This window comes from Gallus gallus, chromosome 4 (assembly GCF_016699485.2).
Source record: "Gallus gallus isolate bGalGal1 chromosome 4, bGalGal1.mat.broiler.GRCg7b, whole genome shotgun sequence".
Lineage (NCBI taxonomy): Eukaryota > Metazoa > Chordata > Aves > Galliformes > Phasianidae > Gallus > Gallus gallus.
Genome location: NC_052535.1, coordinates 1,905,933 through 1,924,415, shown reverse-complemented (window position 1 = coordinate 1,924,415; position 18,483 = coordinate 1,905,933). Strand labels below are relative to the sequence as shown.

At 56.4% G+C, this 18,483-nt stretch overlaps 1 protein-coding gene across 6 annotated transcripts in view; it reads right to left on the bottom strand.

Annotated features, from left to right (window-relative positions):
- Positions 1-17: 17 nt before the first annotated feature.
- Positions 18-18,483, bottom strand: part of FRMPD3 (FERM and PDZ domain containing 3) — a 44,621-nt gene continuing 26,155 nt past the window's right edge. For all 6 annotated transcript variants that reach the window (XM_040700004.2, XM_040700006.2, XM_040700007.2 and 3 more), the window contains 13 exons: positions 18,313-18,415; positions 18,162-18,207; positions 17,971-18,075; positions 17,311-17,418; positions 16,979-17,110; positions 16,745-16,864; positions 16,483-16,619; positions 16,029-16,152; positions 15,862-15,951; positions 14,389-14,568; positions 9,702-9,846; positions 5,459-6,271; positions 18-4,925 (listed from right to left, as the gene is read on the bottom strand). In XM_040700004.2, the coding sequence (XP_040555938.1) occupies positions 2,062-4,925; positions 5,459-6,271; positions 9,702-9,846; positions 14,389-14,568; positions 15,862-15,951; positions 16,029-16,152; positions 16,483-16,619; positions 16,745-16,864; positions 16,979-17,110; positions 17,311-17,418; positions 17,971-18,075; positions 18,162-18,207; positions 18,313-18,415 (4,967 nt within the window). In that variant the 3' untranslated portion in view covers positions 18-2,061. The remainder of the gene's footprint in view (positions 4,926-5,458; positions 6,272-9,701; positions 9,847-14,388; positions 14,569-15,861; positions 15,952-16,028; positions 16,153-16,482; positions 16,620-16,744; positions 16,865-16,978; positions 17,111-17,310; positions 17,419-17,970; positions 18,076-18,161; positions 18,208-18,312; positions 18,416-18,483) is intronic.

Sequence of the window (18,483 nt, the reverse complement as noted above, 5' to 3'; positions counted from 1 at the left end):
AAGACCCAACGTGCTCGTTTGGATATTAAGATGAATATATTTAATCTTTCTTGTTTGTAAAACAAGACATAAAGTTGTGTATATATATATATAATTTATATATATTTTTTATATATATACTATATACAGACAATACAAAAATTTTTCCTCTGTATGAGACTGAGAGATTCATGGAGGAATGGCGTGGGGGCATCACGGGGAGCTCGAGGAGACTTGGAGCTTTGTAATAGATAATTCGGGGGGAACAGAAAACCACAGCTCCCTGTCGGCCTTCAGCACTACTACAGGCTCTGCCCACCGTGGACCGAAATCCCAACTGGCTCTTCCACTGTGTATTTGCTACATGGGTCTGGAAAGCAGGAGGCAGGAGGATCCCCCCTGCCTTGCTGACAGCAATGCCAAAGCCCGGCACAGCCGCGGGCCGGGGGACGTTATTGCACTCAGTAGAGGATGCGCACGTTAAAAAGCACACTGTGCACTTCCATAACGCCTATGGAAGAACGAGAGATTTCAAATGTGCATATTTGTTAAAAAAAATAATAAAAAGAATAGGGATGGGAAATGATTGAGCCTATGGAGATCCCTGACCGTGCGCTCAGCCAGCCACAGGGCAAGCTCGTGGGCTACGGCAGCCCTTCCCCCTCCTGCTGTGATCTCCCCTTCAGCCTGAGATGGGTGCAGGGGGCGCAGGGAGCCCCGACCCCCCCCTTGTGCATGAGGTGTGTTGGGTGGCACGGTGAGGTCCATGCGATGCTTAACCTTGCATTTTCTCCTCCTGGCTGCTGTGTTTTGGAGGGTGGGTGAGTGCACTGCAGCACCAGTTAAGGCGGTCTGATTGATCAGGTCTAGAAGCTAGACTGGGAGGAGGAGGGCAGCCCCCGGGGAGTGAAGGAAAGTGATTAGGAGTCTTTTACTATTCATCTAGAAGTAAAAAATAAAGAAAGGAAAATCAAACAAAAAACCCAACCCGACTCTGAATAAATAACCATTACGTGGTACTAAGTAATGTTCCTCATGGCAGTCAGTCCGGTGAAGACAGAAGAAGGCTCCCAGCCCCTGGAGAGGAGGGCAGGAGCAGCACTGCCTGGCTCAGGAGGAAGCCGTGCCTCAGACCAACCCGACCTGGGCTCCTCTCCTATGGGCACTGTGAAAGGAAGCGGGAGGAGAGGGGCTGGGCTGAGCCTCCAAGGCACAGACCTGCTCTGGAGAATGGCATGGAAGAGGTCTCCTCTCAGCTGCTAGCCCAGCTGTTGGCTTGCACTGGTCACAGAGCAATCCGGGTCTCTGCAGGCTTTCTAGCATGAACACGGCCATCCAGCAGAGAATGGGGAATGACTCCCTGCTCACATAGCATCGAGTTGCTGCCTTTCCACAGGCAGTGCCCGTGTACAGGACTGGGGCATTGGTGCCTAAGCTGTGGGAGTAGAGCCTGCTGGGGGGACCTAGCCCTGTCCTAGGAACATGGCATCCTCCCCACGCTGGGCTTTCCCAAGCCCTAGCGCAGCAGCAGGGAGTTGCATCCCAGAGATGCCTTCTGCTGCTAATTACATTGCATCTGTGGGCCAGGAAGACCCTGGAGGCAGAAGAGCTGTTTACGTGGCAAGACACCGGTTTGGCTCCAACCGGACCACTGCCCAGGTGAAGCAGGGTGGCGTCGGCTCAGTCCCTGCTAACTGCTGGCCACCACGCACCGTGACAGAGGGGCCCAGTGCCAGCTCTTTGCACGAGGGAGACCCACAACCACTCAAAACCCAACGAGCGTGGCAATGGGATGGCTGTGCCTCCCGAGTGCCGGAGGACAAGCAGTGCAGCTGCTCGAGACCCCTGACAAGCCGTCTGCACTGCCTGCAACCAGCCATGAGTCTCCCTTTCCAAACACCGCCAACGTTACCATCCCTTCTGTTAAGAAACAACGTCTTTTTCACTGCGGACCTCAGCAGGCGTGGGCTTTCCCTGCAGACAGACAGACAGACAGACAGACATCCTCACCAGACCTAGGCGATACAAGAACCGCTGACACGCAGCCCGGCACACATCGGCCCGTTGGCTTTAGCAGCTGCTTTACTTATTGATCAGCGTCTTTAGGGAGCGCGTGAGCGTGCTCATCACGGTGGCAACCGTGGCAGACTGGCGGGCGAGCTGCTCCACCGCCTGCTGGTGGCTCAGCGTTCTGGCCGTGGACTCCTCCGCCGCCCGCAGGAGGAAGGTGTAATTTCTCACCACTTCCTCCACCTTGGTCAGCAGCTCTTGGCGCTGGGACTCCGAGCGCACGACGTACACCAACCTCACGAAGGTCTCGATGAGGCTGCTTAGCACCTGGAAGCTGCTCGTGATGGCTGACAGCATGTGGGTAGGGCTTTTGTCAACGGCTGCCACGCGGCGGCAGGACGCCCGGAACTCCTTGAACTTGAGGGCCAGCTCTTGCTTGTACTCCGCCAGTTGGGAGATGTAGAGTTTGCAGTCCCGGACGTCGGGGCTCACCACGCACTGCCGCAGGATGGTCAGGAGCTCATTGGTGTCCAGCTGCACTTGCAGAAACCCATTGGGCAAGCTGTAGGCGTGGCCTCGAAGGATGTTGATCTTTGCCAAGCTCCCCTCGAAAGTGGAGGTCCTTAAATCTATTTCCTGGGTCTGACTGTCGTTGGGACTGCTGCAGGCTGTTGCGTCGAGGACCTGGAGCGTCCTGCTCATCACCGGGACCATCTGGTTGTCCAGCTTCATTCCCGGCAGTATCTGCATGGGGATGGAATAGGACAGCTCATCCTTCTCGCTCCCATCATCCGCAACATCACATTTCCTGTAGTAGAAGCAGTACCGGATGGAGCAGCACTTCTCATCCTCTGCGTCTTCGTCCCGCAGCTCCGCAGGACTCGGATACAGCTCCTCCTGGACAGAGAACACTGCCGAACCCTTCTGGTTCTTCTTCTCCTGTGCTATCTGGACATAGGACGGATCAGCCACCCCAGCGGCTTCCTGGATTTTGCTCTTCAGAACAGGACAAAGGATGCTGGGCTCAGTCTCCTTCTGAGGGCCTTTCTGCCTGGCCGGGTAGATGTTCTGGTAGATGTCAGAGGACAGGGATGTCCTATCAGTCTTGTCCAATTCACTGACACTGTAGCGACGCAAGAGCTTCTTGTACTGTGGAGCTCCCATGCATTCTCCTCGGGAAGCACACGTTGTCAAACACGACACGTCGTTCTCTGGATCTGACCGGTAGTCCCTGGACTCCAAGCTCGTCGATCGTATCCGCTTGCCTTTGGAAGGGCTGCTCATGCTTGCCAACCTAATCGCCTCTGCCTGCTGCTGGTCATCAGCGACCTTATCCCTGCCGTGCCTCTCCAGTTCTGGCATCACCAGCTGGCTGGGCGGCGGTCTCACCCCCCTGCAAATCCGCTTGCAGTCGCAGCTGCGCCTTTGCTCCCTGGACATCCCCGGCACTTTTTGCACAGGACTGCTCCTTAGCTGGCAGCTGCAGCGCCCGGGGGCAGGAGGGTGCAGGTACTCCTGTGGAGGGAGGTCACCTTTGCTCTTTGGCTTGAGCAGCTCTTCCAGGAACTCCAGTTCGTACTGCTTCACTTTCTGCAGCTGGGCCTGCCGCTCGTCTGTCTCCTTCTTCAGCCGGGTAGGAAACGTGGCAGAAAACAGGTTCCTCAACCTGAAGGGAGCTTTTGGAGCTTTGGGTTTAGCTGGGACATCGACGTCTGCCTGGGTGGCCTCCAGGTTCTTGTCCACTTTTTTGGAAGGCACAGTGCTGATCTGCAGGCTCTCAGACCTGGGCACCAGCTGGATCGGCCCCTTGGAATCCTCACTGGTGCTCCTGAAAATGCCAGCAGGCGATGCAGGGTGCAGATTGCTGCTCTCAGCTTTTAAGCTTTTGGCTGAACTTTCCTGTTGTGTTTTCTCCCCTTGGTTTGAAGGAGCCGTGTGTTTTTGAAAGATGGGATTCGTGGCTTCCCCCCCTGCCTTCTGACCAGGCTCTCCACTTGCTGCTTTTCCCGGGGCATCTCTACTCACCTTTTGCTGGAAGCTTTTAGGGGCAAAAGTCTTACCAGGCATTGTTTCTTCACCTCCTGAGGTGGGATGCAAAGCTTCAGCCTTACTGTTATGAGCTTCTATAGGACTCTGAGAAGCTTCACTGTACTGCTGCTGAGAGAGTTGCTGTTGCTGCTTACAGTGGCACAATGGCTCTGCAGTTAGCTGACCTCCTTTGAGTTTCAAAGGTTTGTTGCTGGCTGATACACAGCCACCGGTTCCATTCGTGGTCTTGTCTTCTTTTGATGCTGCTCCCATTTGAAGGGCTGAGCATTTAGCATTTGCCACTTGCTGCAGAGCAGCTGAAATGATGGCTGGAGTCACACCACTTTTCTGATCTGGGAGGAGTTTGGGGCTCGGCAGAACCTCTTTGGGCATCTTCTCTTGTAGATCCTGTGACTGCTCTCTGTTCAGTGCAGCTGTGGTATGCAGAGGTCCCTCAAAGGCAGCTTTTGTGTGGCCTGTACCTTTACACTCAGTGCCTGGCACCGGAGTCCCTCTGTTCTGCTCGCTACGCTGGGAGGTGAGCACTGGCTGGGCAGCCACGGTGTAACTCTGCTCAATGTTCTGCTGCTCCTGCTTGCTCTTGCAGTTGGTAAGGCTGGGGTTTGGGTGAGAGAAAGCTGCCTTCACTGAGGGGTTCGTCTCCTGGCGGGTGAGGGCGTACGGCGAGGTGAGGACAGCCTGGGCAGCACAGCTCTGGATTCGGAAAGGCAAGTCCTTTCTGGCCAGGAGGTTCTCTTTGTTGATGTGCTGAGCGAGGAAGTAGGCTGCGTTCTGGTGCTGCTTCATAGCAGAGACCATCTCTGAGACATCGGTGAGCTCTGAGGAGTTGGTCTCATGGCCAGAATCCAAGGATGACTCAGGTGTGATGGCGGCCAGAACGATAAGACCTGGGGAGGGACACAAAGAAAGCCCCACAACAATGCTTGTGCCACACCACTGTGGGGAGGAGAGAGGAACCCAGTGTGGCAGGAAGGCCCCAGTGCAGCAAGAAGCAGGATCCCATGGGAGACCGTTTAGTTGCTTCCCCCAGTAAGAGTTAATTCATTTAAGAGATTGCTTGTCAGCAAGCCAGCTCCATTCAGCTCTTGGCCAAGGAATAGGTCTTGGGAAGGGTTCCGGTGCGAGTAAGAGCAGGGCTGCAGGGAGGTCGGTGGAACAAGAAGGGAAACCTGGCAGCAGCTGCTGTGCCACAGTGAGTGGGCAGCAGAGGGAGGGCAGAGCTGTGCTGCGGGGCTGCGGGGCTGCCCGGTCCCAGAGGCTGCAGCGTGCCCTGGGCAGAGCTCACCCTGCAGGAGCTGGGAGCCAGCCCGCAAAGGCCGAGCAATGGATGGGAGGAGAACAAAGGGAAGGATGAAAGGAAGGACGTGCTGTAGGAAAGCAAGGTTAAAAGGGAAAAAGAAAGGCACAGCCGCTCCACTACCTGCTGTCTGCTGTGGCGGGGGATGCGGGCAATCCTCAGAAGCAGCCAGGGCTTCCAGCGCCTGCAGGGTGGACACCAGGGCATCGTCCAGCTCCTGGGCATGGTCCCGCACCGTCCGCGTCTGCACGCTGTCTATCAGCGTGACGGGGATCTCGTCGTACAGGATGCTGCAGAGGTGCCGGCCCTGCTCCTGGCCCTGCGCGGCCGCCCGGCGTTTGGGGTCGTCCTCATCCGAGCTGTTGTCTCGGAAGCCGGGCGGCGGGGCGGCGATGGCGGGGAGCAGAGCCGTCGCCTCGTCCTCTTCCTCATCACTGCCAGGAGGGGGGAGCGACATCAGGTCCACCATGTTGTCGCGGGTGCCGCCAGCTTTGCGCGAGGCCAACCGGCTCCTGAGCTTGGCCTTGCAGGACTCGCAGTAGAAGTGGGCGGCGTCGCCCCGCGGGTGCGTGTCAATGGTGTGTGCCCGGGCACGGCTGGCGTGCCGCTCGCGCTCCGCGCCGTCGGGGTCACGCTCGTTGGCCGCCCCGTCGTAGCCTTGGCCGGAGCTCTTGGATGTGGGGTCGGATTTGGTCCTGGGACGCGTTTCCTCGAAGAATATCAGGTTTTCGTTGATATCCGTCCTGCTCTCTCTCTCCTTCCTCTGCTCTCGCATGTGCAGGTAGCAAAAGCTGACGAGCTCCGGGTCTGAGGCGCGGGCCGCCCGAGGCCTGCCGGGGGGGGGGCTGCCGGTATGGCCCCCCACGAACCCGCCCTCCTTCTTTCCGGCGTGCCCCGCCGCCGCGGGCCGGGGGAAGTGGTGTGCATCCATGTAATCTAAAGCCAAACCACAGCAGAGCGTCAGGAGCAGCAGCGGGCGGAGGGGAGCCGAGGACGGGAGAGCTGCTGCCCGCCCGGTGGGTTCCACGTGCTCTCTGCCCTCTGTCCTCCATAAACACAGGGGTGATGGAGGCGTTGGCCTCCCCACCGAGCGTGGGTTATTAACACAGAGCTGCTGGGTGTGTTTTAGTATGGCTTTTACGTGAGTCTGGCCAAGGCTGGCACAGCTTGATGGATGTAGGAGCGGCTGAGCCTCAGCCAGCAAAAGCCCACGGCACGCCGACAGAACGCACTGCTTCCCAGGGCTCTGCAACGACCACACAGCTAAATCACGGACATTTTATGAAGTTAAATATTATGGCGTTTAAGATGGGAGACCCTAAAGCTGTTTTTTCTTCCTGCTGGGAATCGATCAGTGACATCACAGACCTGCAGCACAACCGACCACTGCCCTTTTCTCAACCGCCTTCAGATGCTGCAAGATCTCCGTGTTCCTCCCTCCCCACACGTCTCTGTTTTAAACAAGCCACAGTGAATTCCTTTAACCTTTCCTGACAGATCTGTTTCCTAACTGCATCAGCCTGCTTTCAGCTCCCAGCTGGGCTCAGTCCAGGCTGGCCAGCTGAGCAAACAGCTTGTTTCTGCGCCGCACCGCAGCAGGAGAGGCAAGCAAGCTCCTTTGCAGGGAGGCAGGAGCGGGGCTGCCCAGCACAGCCAGCACCCCAACCTGGAGCTGCCTCTCCCAGCCACCACTGGGACTCACAGGGCAATGGGAACAGCATGTCTGCATGCGAGAATGAGGACCTTCAGCCTCACCGTGATGTTTGACGAGTGAGATGGCAAAAAGCAATTACCCTCACCATTTTTGCGTCACATCGGCCATGCCGAGCTGTTGTACTCAGCCACTTCTGCAGCGAGCCCAGCAGCAGGCTGCTAAATGTGATGCAGTATTGCTCTGCTCTTCATTGAGCATTTGGCTGTGATGGGCTCCTGTGGCTCCTCTCTATGCAAGGCAAGCAGCTGAAACACCACCCCAGCTGGACAGTGGTCCAACCCCCCCCCCCGTGGGGCCTCTGTGTGTAGGACTGAATTGTGCAGCTGTGGTGAGAGAGGCTGCCAAGGGGATGCAGGCTCCATCTTTGCAAGTGTAAATTAAATCAAATAAATCCTAATTAAATTCATTAGCTCAACAAATTGGACCATTTGTCTCCCCAAACACACGTTTGTATTATACTGTTCATCACCTGCAATGCTAAAATTTGAATCAAAACAGTCTCACTCTCGTTTATGGCCGTGCTGGTGCTCAGGGAAAGCAGTTGGGTGATAGCATGCAATGCTGCTGCTGGTGGGCACTGTTAGCAGTGGGCTACGTGGATCAAGGCAGAGAAGAAAGGACCATCCACACAGACCTGCAGTGTGTCAGAGCTCACATACAGCAGCCTCTCCCTGCTGAGCAGGGCTTTTGCTGGCTGCCCACTCCTGAGCAAAGCCAGAACCTGTAAAATCTGTAATCCAACTGCTTTCGCTGGGAGAGAAAGTCCTGGTAAGGAGCTGAGATAGCAGCTGTGTGCTGCTCTCGTGATGTGTGCTGGGGGACTGCAGGGGGAGGAAGGGGCAGGAGGGTGAATTGCTGCAGTGGGGAGGGCAGGGGTCTGTGTGGCTCTGCTGGGAAATGCTGAGAGTGGGATTTAACTGACAGCATCCAGAGCCAACACGCATTTCTAAGCAGGACTGCAGTTCAGCAGGAAGGTTTAATGCGCCTCTGGGAAGATGGATGTGCTCTGCTCCAAGGCAAAAGCACAGAGCAGGGCTTGATGTGGCACTTCAGATTCTGGCAAAGCCTGCCTGCAGCCTGGGAAGTCAAAACCTGGGCAAACTTGATTTATCCCAGTGGGACTTTCTTATCATTTCTGCAGAGATGTGCTAACGACCAGCAGTCCCTGCTCCTGGGAGCTCAGTCTGCAGCCAGACCAGGACCAGGACTGTCAGCAGATTTTGTTTTCTCAATGCTAACTAATTCACCTCTCCAAAACGATGCCTGAGTGCCTGGCCTGAGCGTACTGGGTGTATAGAGAGAGGGACCAGCATGAAGAGCAGGGATCCCTTGGCTCCATCTCTGTCCTACCACACTGTCACTCCCTTTCATGCTTTTCCAGTTCCCACACAGTGTGACACTGCTTTCTTGTGACTTTCAAGAAGAGGGCAGGACCTACTGCATCTCCTGGCTCGGGCTGCGCTCTGTATCACGAGGCAAAGTCTCACTAAGGAAAGACACTGGCTGTTATCACTGTCACTGGAAAGTAGAAAAGCACCTCCCGAATGTGCTGAGACATCCCCCAGGCAAGCTGTGACTGTGGCAGCCCTCGGGCTTCTGTGATGCTCTCCACTTCCCACTGCATTCCTCAGGCCCCACAGCCCCCTGAGGACCACCCCCAGATGAAACAGCCCGGGGACGGAGTGCTCTGACAACAGGGGGTTCATTTGGAAGCACGCTTCACTCCTACCAAAGGGGACTGGTTTTATGTAGGACACCCAGAGCAGAGAGCACGGAGGCAGCTGCTAACAAGAGGCGCAGGTTGAAGACACAGAAGGAAACCATGCTCACATACTCACACCGACATCACCGCCAGGTCTGTCCCCAGATGTGCTGGGATTGCTGGAGGTGCCTTCCTGGTTCCTCCTGGTGTGTCCTCCTCCGGTGCCCGCTCCACATCCAGGTGCCCTCCTCACACCTCAGGGCACCAGCTCCATTCCCCAGGGACCCCACTAGTTCTCAGCACCTCCCTTGGCCATATCCACCTCCAGGGGACAGTTTTGGCACACGCCAGCCAAACTGCAGCTCTTGGCACGCAGAGAGGGAGGGCACCCCCTGTCTCCCCACAGATGGCAGTGGGGAGCATCTCCAGCCACTGAGCCCGTCTTCTATGTTTCCTTACACCAAAAGGAGTAAAGGCATTGAACTCCTGGCTGGCTCCCGTTTGAAATGCTTCTTGACAATAATTGTGGGTGATTGACAGCTGAAATCTGTCCTCAAGGAACAGAGTGTCAGCACCTGATGGGACATGACCTGTCTGTGTCCTTGCAGCAGGCTGGGACCCTGTGAAGCTGAGACCCCCAAATTCTGTAGGAAATCAGCAGCATCTCCAGGGTCTGCCCTAGGAGCCACCAGAGTGACACTCACAGTGCTTTGCATTTGCTAGGCAGCAGAAAGGGCCACTGCACAGCCAGGGACTACGGCTGCCAGCTCACACTTCATTAAGTGAGAAGCTTTGCAAAGCGAGGACGTTTTGCTGCTCAGAGCAGGCTGCTGGTGCTCCAGGGACAGGAACAGAGATGCTGGAGGAACCCATCTCCTTCCTGCCCAAAGGGAGGGGTGGAGGAGGTGGCAGGGAAGGGGCTCGCACGGAAAGCAGAGGCTGAACCGTACCTGCCTTGATAATCTGAGGTGGCGGGGGCTGGCTGGGCGGCCTGGAGAAAATCATCTTCTTGGAGTCCACCAGGAGACGGCAGTAACCTGCAATCAGGCAGGCGAAGTTGGTGGCTTCGGGCCACTCCATCAGCAGCACCAGTGGCTGGAAGGCAAGAGAAGCACGGCGTGAGGCTTGGCCAGAGGGCTGTCACCGATGTCACGGGGAGCTGACTGCCAGGAGGAGACAGCAAGGTGCACACCTGTGCTCTGATCACAGTATGGCCCAGGTTGGAAGGGACCTCAAGGGTCACGAATCTCCAGCCCTACCATGAATCTCCACCACATCCCCACAGTGCTGCACTGCAGATGAAATAGGTGAGAGCTGCTGTGTGCTCCCGGCGGGGTCTCTGGCAGAACCCTGACATGCCGTGTGCCAATGCTCTGAGCCCACCTGCAAGCACCAGCATTAACCCCCAGGCCCTGTGGGTTCTGTGCAGTCTCCAGGTGCCAGAACCCCAGGTTCATTGCAGGCACCACACTGCTCTCCCACACACCAATGCATCTGCATCCACTGAGCTGCAGAAGGGGCAGAACTCCATTTCGGGGCCCCCCAAGCCACAGCTTTGAGCCTGTGGATCTTACTTAAATGTAACCCTTCAGAAAATTCAATTTGTGCCTAGGAGCAGATGGTGTCTTCTGTTTTAGGAGAGCATTGATTTGCACGCCAAAAAAGGTCTTCGCATTCAAGAGAGGAAAAAGAAACCAGATGCAATGCCACAACTCAGTGCAGACGGGCACGAGGCTGCCAGCCCCACACCACAGCCCCATGGGGTGGCAGGAAAGGAGTCCCTGCCCGGCTGCTGTGTGAAGTGAGGATGAGAAATAAAGCGACACGGCAACGAGCTGTGCCATCACAGAGAGCAAACCTGAGGTGACACGGATCAGAGGGAAAGGACTGAGGCAGAAGGGAGGGATGAGGAGGCAGCACCCAGCGGTGGGGAGGGGATGCCAGCTCTGAGCCCAGCTTCAGGCTTGACATAAGTGATGAAAGGTAACCATGTGTTCCAGTTCCGCCATATGAAACCTTCCTTAAAACAAGTGCTTCCTACCCAGGGCTAAGCCTCCTCGGTTGTTTTCAAGCCATCTGTTGAATGAGGAGACATTTGCACATTTTTCCCCCTCTGTTATGCAGCAGCGCGAGAAATGAGATTGAAGCAAACACAGAGATGAGAGCAGCAGAGGCTGACGTCCTGCACCTGGGGCTTTGCTGGGGCTCCTGTGCCACCCCTTGGGATAGTCCTGCAGGGCAGGCTGGGTACTGGGACCCCATCCTACTGTGCCCTTGGGATGAAGGCAGTTCTACAGTGCACCGTGAGCATCTGTGATTCAGAACACCAAAGAGCAGATCCACAGTGGGACACGCAAGTAATGGTGCACCCCGGTGCAATGACGGGCCATGAAAAGGAGTGTGATTTGGAGAGAAAGCCCCTCCTACCTCCCCATCCGTAACAGCAGCCTGAAATTATTCACGTTTTGATCTTTCATTCATACTCACATTCCGGATTTTCCAGCCTTAATGAGCAAAGGGTACTTTTTGCACTGAGTTTCCTGCTTGGCAACCAACCTCTCCACAAAGTAAAACAAAATAAATTTATCCTGGATAGCAGAGACAAGTTCTACATTAGCTTATTAAGGATATGGCACTTTTCCTATTACGCACTGCCTGTAAATCAGAGCGCGGTGTCCTGAAGGGTACCCTCTTGTTCAGACAAAGGTGAAGGCTTTGTAGAAGAACGCTTGGATGGAATTTTATGGCCAGGGTTGTGCTGGAGGACCGTAACAGCCCTGACGTTTCAATTAATATATGGGCTGATCTCCACATCCTATAATAACCCTTAAGCTGACGTGTGTTTCCCGTTATCTCCCCCTTTTATCCGCACATTGGGTCTTATGCTGCTTCCCCCTGTGCAGCATAGGAGAAAGTTGGGATGTGAATTTACATAATTTGTGTTCCCTGCTTACCCACGGTGTTCTGCCAAGTTTGTGGTTAATAACACAGCACCAGGGCCTAATGAGACAGCAGTCAATTTCTCACTTGCACACGACCTTCCTTTCCCTTCCCTCTCCTTACACGTTATTAACTCAGCTCTATCGATACGGGGCTTGCTGTGATTAGCACCATTATTTCTCATTTGCTGATCAATACAGCTGCATGTGCATCACACGAGTGGCTCTGTGCTGTTCTGGGCACCTCTGCACTGCCCATTTGCCATTGCTCCCCCCGATGCCCAAGGTCGGTCTGTCTGCTCTTCTTCCTTTTAACAAGCAACTCAAGTTTGGCTTTGCAGCCCTTGTGCAGTCATTCCCTGCCTGCAGCCCGTGTCCCTGGCAGCTCCGAGCCCCCCCAACCCTGGCTGATGCTGCGGGCTGCTGTGTGCTCACCATTCAATGGTGCCCAAAGGGCTCTGCGTGCAAAAAGCATCACATTCACAGCTCTCCACCCCAGCACTGAGACAAAGGAGATCTCAGCCTCACGGCTTTCCGGAACGCTTTAGTGCAATGAGAACTAATCAGATTAATTTAGCTTTGGGAAGCAGAGCCTCTAGGTCTGGCATCACTCTAAAGCTTTGCTCTTCGCGTGGATGAAATCTGATGGCTCCGCTCGTTGTTTGCGCAGAGCAATGGGGTTCCCCTTGGATTTCACACCAGCAAATGCACAGCCACCCCCACCAGCCCCAGCACTCCCTTTTTGGGAGGGCAGAGGGGGGCCATGCAGGAGGGCAGGAGCAGCCCTGCTCTGTGGGAAGCCAGGCTGCAGCTGGATGTGCGCGGTGATCTTTTGTCTCTATCGCAGCCTGGAAGCACGCCTGGTACCCCTGGGATGCTGACATCAATAGCCAGATTCCAGGCACGGCAGCAGCTGGGGGATGCTTCTGAATTAATTTTTCCTTTGTTTTCCTCTGCCGAGCCTTGATCCTGGCTAAACTGGTGGTTGGTCCTGCTGAGAGATGCGAAGCCAATTACCCAACGTGGCTGTAATTAAACGGTGTGGGCCAGCAGCCAGACACCACGCAGCTCTAGCTCTGTTCTTGAGGGGTTCATCTTTACCAGTATCAATCCTGCAACGGCTAGAGCTCTGTGGGCAGGGCTGTGGCCAGCAGCCAGGGGCTGGATGTGGGGAGATGGCTCTGATGTCCCCAGCTGTCCCTGTTCCCCCCCAGCAGAAGGGCTGGGAGGAGCGTGGGAAGTCCCATGTCCCTGTCCTTCCCAGGGAGAGCACTTGGCCATCCCAAGAAATTCAACGCCCAGCCCACCAAGCCAAGCATTAAGTACATACAGATCACAGGAGGCCTCCAATGCCACCACCCTGTCCCCAGCAAACCTACAAGTGCCAGAACCAAGGCTCAACCCCAGCAAGTCTGCACAAAACCCCTTCCTGGGCCCTACAGCACAGACCCTGGGGCTTTCCACCTGCACCTCTGCTCCTGCCAGCATCTGGTTCCCCTTTGCCACTCCTTTGCTACCACTGCAGCTGCGAGTAGTGAAAAGAGAGCAGAGCAGAGGCACTGTTGGGCTTTGCATCCAGAACAGACTGTCTGAAGCACCGACTGAAGCCCAGGATGGAAAAGCTCCAAAGCAAAGCTATTACTACCCAGTGCATTATTTATAAGACAAACACCATGCTTTCTCCTGAAGCAAACACGAATGGTTTGTGATCTCCTCGAGCTCACTTGTTGCCTGGAAATCTTCCCCAGCTCCTTCCTGGCCAGCAGGTCTGGGCTGGGGTTGTGGGTGAGGGCATTTGGGTGGCATTGGCTGCGGGCTGCTCCTTGTCCTGGCCCCTTTTTTAACACACAGGATCATGAGCGCGATGCCAAAACCCAGTAAGCAGCTGTGGTGGATGCAGCACAGACCTAGGCTGCTCTTATCCTGCCTGGGGGGTGTCCCTCTGTGATATGCAGAGCTCCCACATCTCAGGGACGTGGGGCAGATTCCACTGCATGTCCCCAGAGGAATGGGGCCCCAACTCACAGCACAGCCCTCTGACAGCCTGCGGATTGTGGAGGAAACAGATTTCTTTGCAGCCCCACGTTTTAGCCAGCGACACGTTCTGTACAATAGAGTAATTGCAGTAAGCAGATTAGCACTTCAAGGTAATGATCTTTTTGCCAACTTTTCCTATCCCGCCTCATCCATCTCTGTCCCCAGAAGGATTAGCATATGCCTCATTTCGGAGCAGACGTTCTGGCTTTAAAACCCAGACCTTTGCATAGCGCTTAAATGAAGACAGATAGCAGCAGGCCGTGCCCTGGTGGGTGCTGCTGAGCCTCACCCACAGCATGCTCTCCCCTGCAGACACAGGCAGGAGGGTTTTGCAGGCTGGGGGCAGCCGGCTGTGCTTTCTCAGGGAGATAAAGCATTGTGTATACGTGCCCACGGGAAGGTGCATGGGAGAGCTGCCATCTCTCAAGTATGAGGTGGAAGGAGGGGACATGGAGAAAGGCTGCTCCTCCAGTGGGCACAGACCCATATCCCCTCAGTTCCCGTGGCACAGGCAGGGCCAGGAACCCTTTTTATCACTGTGATAGGAAAGGGCTCTTTGAGACCCCAGAAATCCCTGAGCAGCCGCTGCAGCAACCAACCCGCAGTGATGTCCCCAGCCCCTATCCCCCGCTGCTGGTCCCCATGATGCCCCATTGCCCACCTTGGCATCCAGGATGCTGGTCTCCACCCGGGCCACCCCCTGGTTCTCCCGGAACAGCTGGATCTTGCTGACCTTGCTGAACTCCGACAGCACGGTGGTGAGGTTGGTCTTCAGGTCGATGACGTGGCTGATGCCATGCCGGGGGCCCACCAGCAGTGTGGTGGCTGGCTGCTTCTCGTCCTGAGTGCATGGAAAGTGAGACAGACAGATGTGAATAAATGCACCCCTGGGCCGGGGCTCGGGGCAGAGCTGGCCCTGAGGGAGCAGCAGCATCAGGACCCGTCCCTGAGCCTCTCTGCAGAGCTGGCAGCAGCATACATGATGCCAGGGCCATTTCAGTCTGGAGCACTGCACTGACTGTCCGCATGAAATATTCAGGCCTGCTGGTGTCACTACAGCAAAGTAAGAGCATGTTACAAATCTGCCTGATCTGACACTGCTGCGAGGGAGGGGAGCAGAGAAGGGAGCGAGGGACTGAATGCATTTAGAGGAGAAGAAAGACTGAAGGCTTGGTCAGAAATAGAGATCTTTCTTGTTCTGCTCTGCCCAGTGAGAATGCTCTATGGAGTATGGAGACCCGGAGGTGAGGAGGAGCTGGGCAGGCTGGCGCAGAAGAGAATAAGGGAATACTTTTTTTACCACTCAGGTTGCAGTTCATGTGGCTGAATACACGGTTCAGCTCCCAGCCTGGTTCATTCAACAGGCTCAGAGGCACAGCTTTGGTGTCAGAGAGGAAAGAAAAATCTAGGCACCTCCATCAGGGGCAGTTTTTCCAATGCTTTGCCCTCAGGCAGGGTTGGAGGCATGGCTCCAGCCACCCAACCAGTGAGATACAGTGTGATTATTAACCAACCCAACAGGGTGTGCCCTTATTTCTTAGGAACTCAGGCACAGTGGAATAAACATCCATCAGAGGCTGCAAGAAATCAAAGCTGGGGGAGCAAAGCCAGGGAAGCCAGGGGGCAGCTGAGCCGTTGGGTGGGGGCGGGAGGGGAGGATGGCAGAGATGGCACTTACATGGAGTCCCCTGGATGGGAGGTGGAGCAAGAGATGGAGATGGAGAGGTGAGGCAGGCAGCGAGGAGCCTATGCAGGTCCTCTGTTCTCCTGTTTGGCTTGGTGGCTTTCCTCCTGCCATGGAGAAAGTGAGGTGGCTTGGGTGAGGGGTGGGGATGCCTCTGATGGAGATGAAAGAGGAGCGTGGTGACAGCTTGAAGAGCCACCCGGCAGCAGTAGGGCTGGGCTCAAGGGGGTGGTGAGGCTGGATGAGCTACTTCCTGCTTGGACAAGCAGGAGATGGGTGGCCTTTGCCAAGGGTCACTCTTATCCCAGTGAGAAACCAGCCTGCCCAGTGCCAGAGTGCTGCAAAGAGCGTCCCAGCCAGATGGTGTGGATGGGGAACTGGAGGGATGTGAGTATGGCACTACTGCAGCTGCACTGAGGTGCCAGCACCTCCCAGCCCAAGCTACCGTACCAGTCCCACAGTGCTGAAGAGGACCCCGGCGAAGGTGGGCAGCTCGTTCAGGATCCTCAGGTACTGCAGCTTTGCCTGGGCAGTGGAGACCTGGCCAAACACATCACAGTGGCCATCACCACCAGCTCCATGGCCACGTCATCCCCCCACCAGCCACAAGGGCTCACCTTGGCGCCGCCAGGCTGGTTCTGGTGAGCTTTGAGCTGCTGGGAGAGTGATTTGCGGAGGCTCTTCTCTTTGACAAGCTGCAGCAGGGAGGGAGGCAGGAAGGGCTCCAGACCCCACTCCTTCCTGTGGGAAGATGTGAGGATGGAGACTCAGGGCTGCCCAGCTGGGGCACCCCACGTGCTGAGGGGACAAGGATGGGGTCCCCCCACATGCCATCTCCCTCCATTTGCACCCAAGGTGCTTTGTGTGGACTGAAGACCACTGGGCAGTTGTGGCAGGGCTGAGCCACGGTTGCAAGGCTGGGACTGCGCAGCCACAGTGGCTTCTCTTTGCCTCTGATGCCAAGTGGGAAATCAGCCCGGGTTCCCATGGAGATGCTCCTGGCACGCATCTCCCCCAGCCCTGGCAAGGCTGAGTGTGTGGGCCCTGCACGCCGCGGGGAGTGGGACTCACTCCACGTTCTTGAGGGAGACCTTCTGGCTGGGCCGCGTGGCTGCCACGGTGATGTAGATGTGGAGGGCAGCCAGCCCCAGCAGCATCTCCGGCTTGGGGTCCATGCCAAAGCGCTCTCTGATCACATCGTTGCGGCTCTGTGGTGAGGAGAAGTGTCCTTAGAGACCCGTGGGGATGGGGCACCTGCCACCCTCCGCTCACGGGGAAGGAGCATGTTGAGTGTGATGGGGAGGAAGCACCACGAGGGCATCCCGGTCCCTACCTGGATGTAGAGGTACTCGAAGGCTGCCGGATCCCTGCGCAGCAGTTCCACTGGGTCTTTGGGGAAGAAGCTGACACGGAAGAGGCACCTCATGCCGTGGTAGTGCGTCCTCTGCACAACCTGGAGCAGATTGGACAGTGAGTCCATAGCGCAGGCCCTGAACTCCATCCTTTGGGGGAGGAGCAACGCCATGGGCAGAACCACCCCGACACCCTCCAGCCCCCAGGGGCTTACGTGGGCCAGGGGCTGCTTGTCCTGGAGCAGCAGGAAGCGGTGGCTCTGCTCTGGGCTCGAGTACTCCAGGACCAGGGCAAAGTGCTCGATGTGCCTCAGGGACAGGCGGTCCTGCAACGTCACCATCACATCCTGCAAATGCCACAGATGGGCTTGGGTGAGAAGCAGCAGCTCCCTCCTTGCATGGGGCTGCAATATGCATTGCCTCAGGATGGCTGCTGCATGGTGGCAGCCCACATGTTTGTGCAAGGAAGCAAAAGGCTGAGAAAAATGGAGAAAAATGGAGAAGGGAGGCATCGATGTGATGCTGGGGGAAAGCAGGAGGGACCCACCTTCACGGTCGTTCGGCCATCGAATGTGAAGGACTTGATCTGCCCGTTCTCCAGGAAAACCTTCAGCACATTGGGAATGAGGAGGAGAGCTTCCTTCTTCAACATGTCCTGGAAGCAGGGGAGCGGGAGGAGGCCGAGGGAACGACTGTCAGTGATGAAGCAGTGACGGCATTCTCTGCTTCCCTGAGTTTCCGTGCTCAGAGGCACATTTCCCTTGAAAACCCACTGTCTCTGCGGAGCGTTTAGCAGCACAGAGCTCGAGTGATTCAGCACTGCCTGATGGAGTCACCTGCCTGCTGCCAGCAGCAGCGGGAACCCAGCGGTATGTTGGCCAGGCACGTCCCAGTGGGTGCCAGAGCTGCCCGGCAGGAGAGAGTGCTGGGGGAGCTCAGGGCTGACCTTCCTTCTCAACCCCCTTTCCCAGCCCCCACCCCTCACGAGCACAGGCAGAAATGCTCCGGCCAGCTCACCCCTCAAGGGAGCTCCTTCAAAGTCTTTTGCCCTGGGCTTGGAACCACAACCCTTCCTTGGGTGGGTGCTGGTACTGCCCAGAGCCACTGATGGGTGCCCAGGGAACCTCGAGTGGGAGCAGCTTTTTGGGGCAGCCTCTGGGGCTCCATCACAGGGGGATGCAAGGGGAGAACAGCAGGCAGCACTTACTGGGTCCGTCTCGCCGACCGTCACCTGCTCTGAAAAGCGGACCTTGGCTGGGTTGGACCTCAGCTTTGCTTTCTTGGCTGCGCTGATGAAAGCGGATTTGGGAGACTGGAAAGAAAGCGACAGGTAAATGGGTGTAAATGCTCCCCTGCTCCCATTGTGGGCTCTGTGGGGCCCCCACTGCCCTCTCTCACCTGGTGGGTGTGCAGGACCGTGAGGATGATGAAGTCTTTGGCCTTCCTGCGACAGAAAGGAGAAGTGAAGGAGGACGGCTTTGCTCAACATTCGGCCATGGCGAGCGCTCAGCCCTCCCGGGGAGGGTGATGGACAAGGTGCTGCCCTCACCTGACGAGCTCGATGAACCTCTCTCTGGGGGCTTCGCTCACATCCTCATCGTTGATGGCCAAAATCTGGTCTCCTGGCAGCAGTTTGTCCTCAGAGGGGCCGCCTGCCAGGAGACAGGGTCAGTGCTGGTCTGGCCCAGGGGGACTACTGACAGCCAGAAAGGGGGTGGGG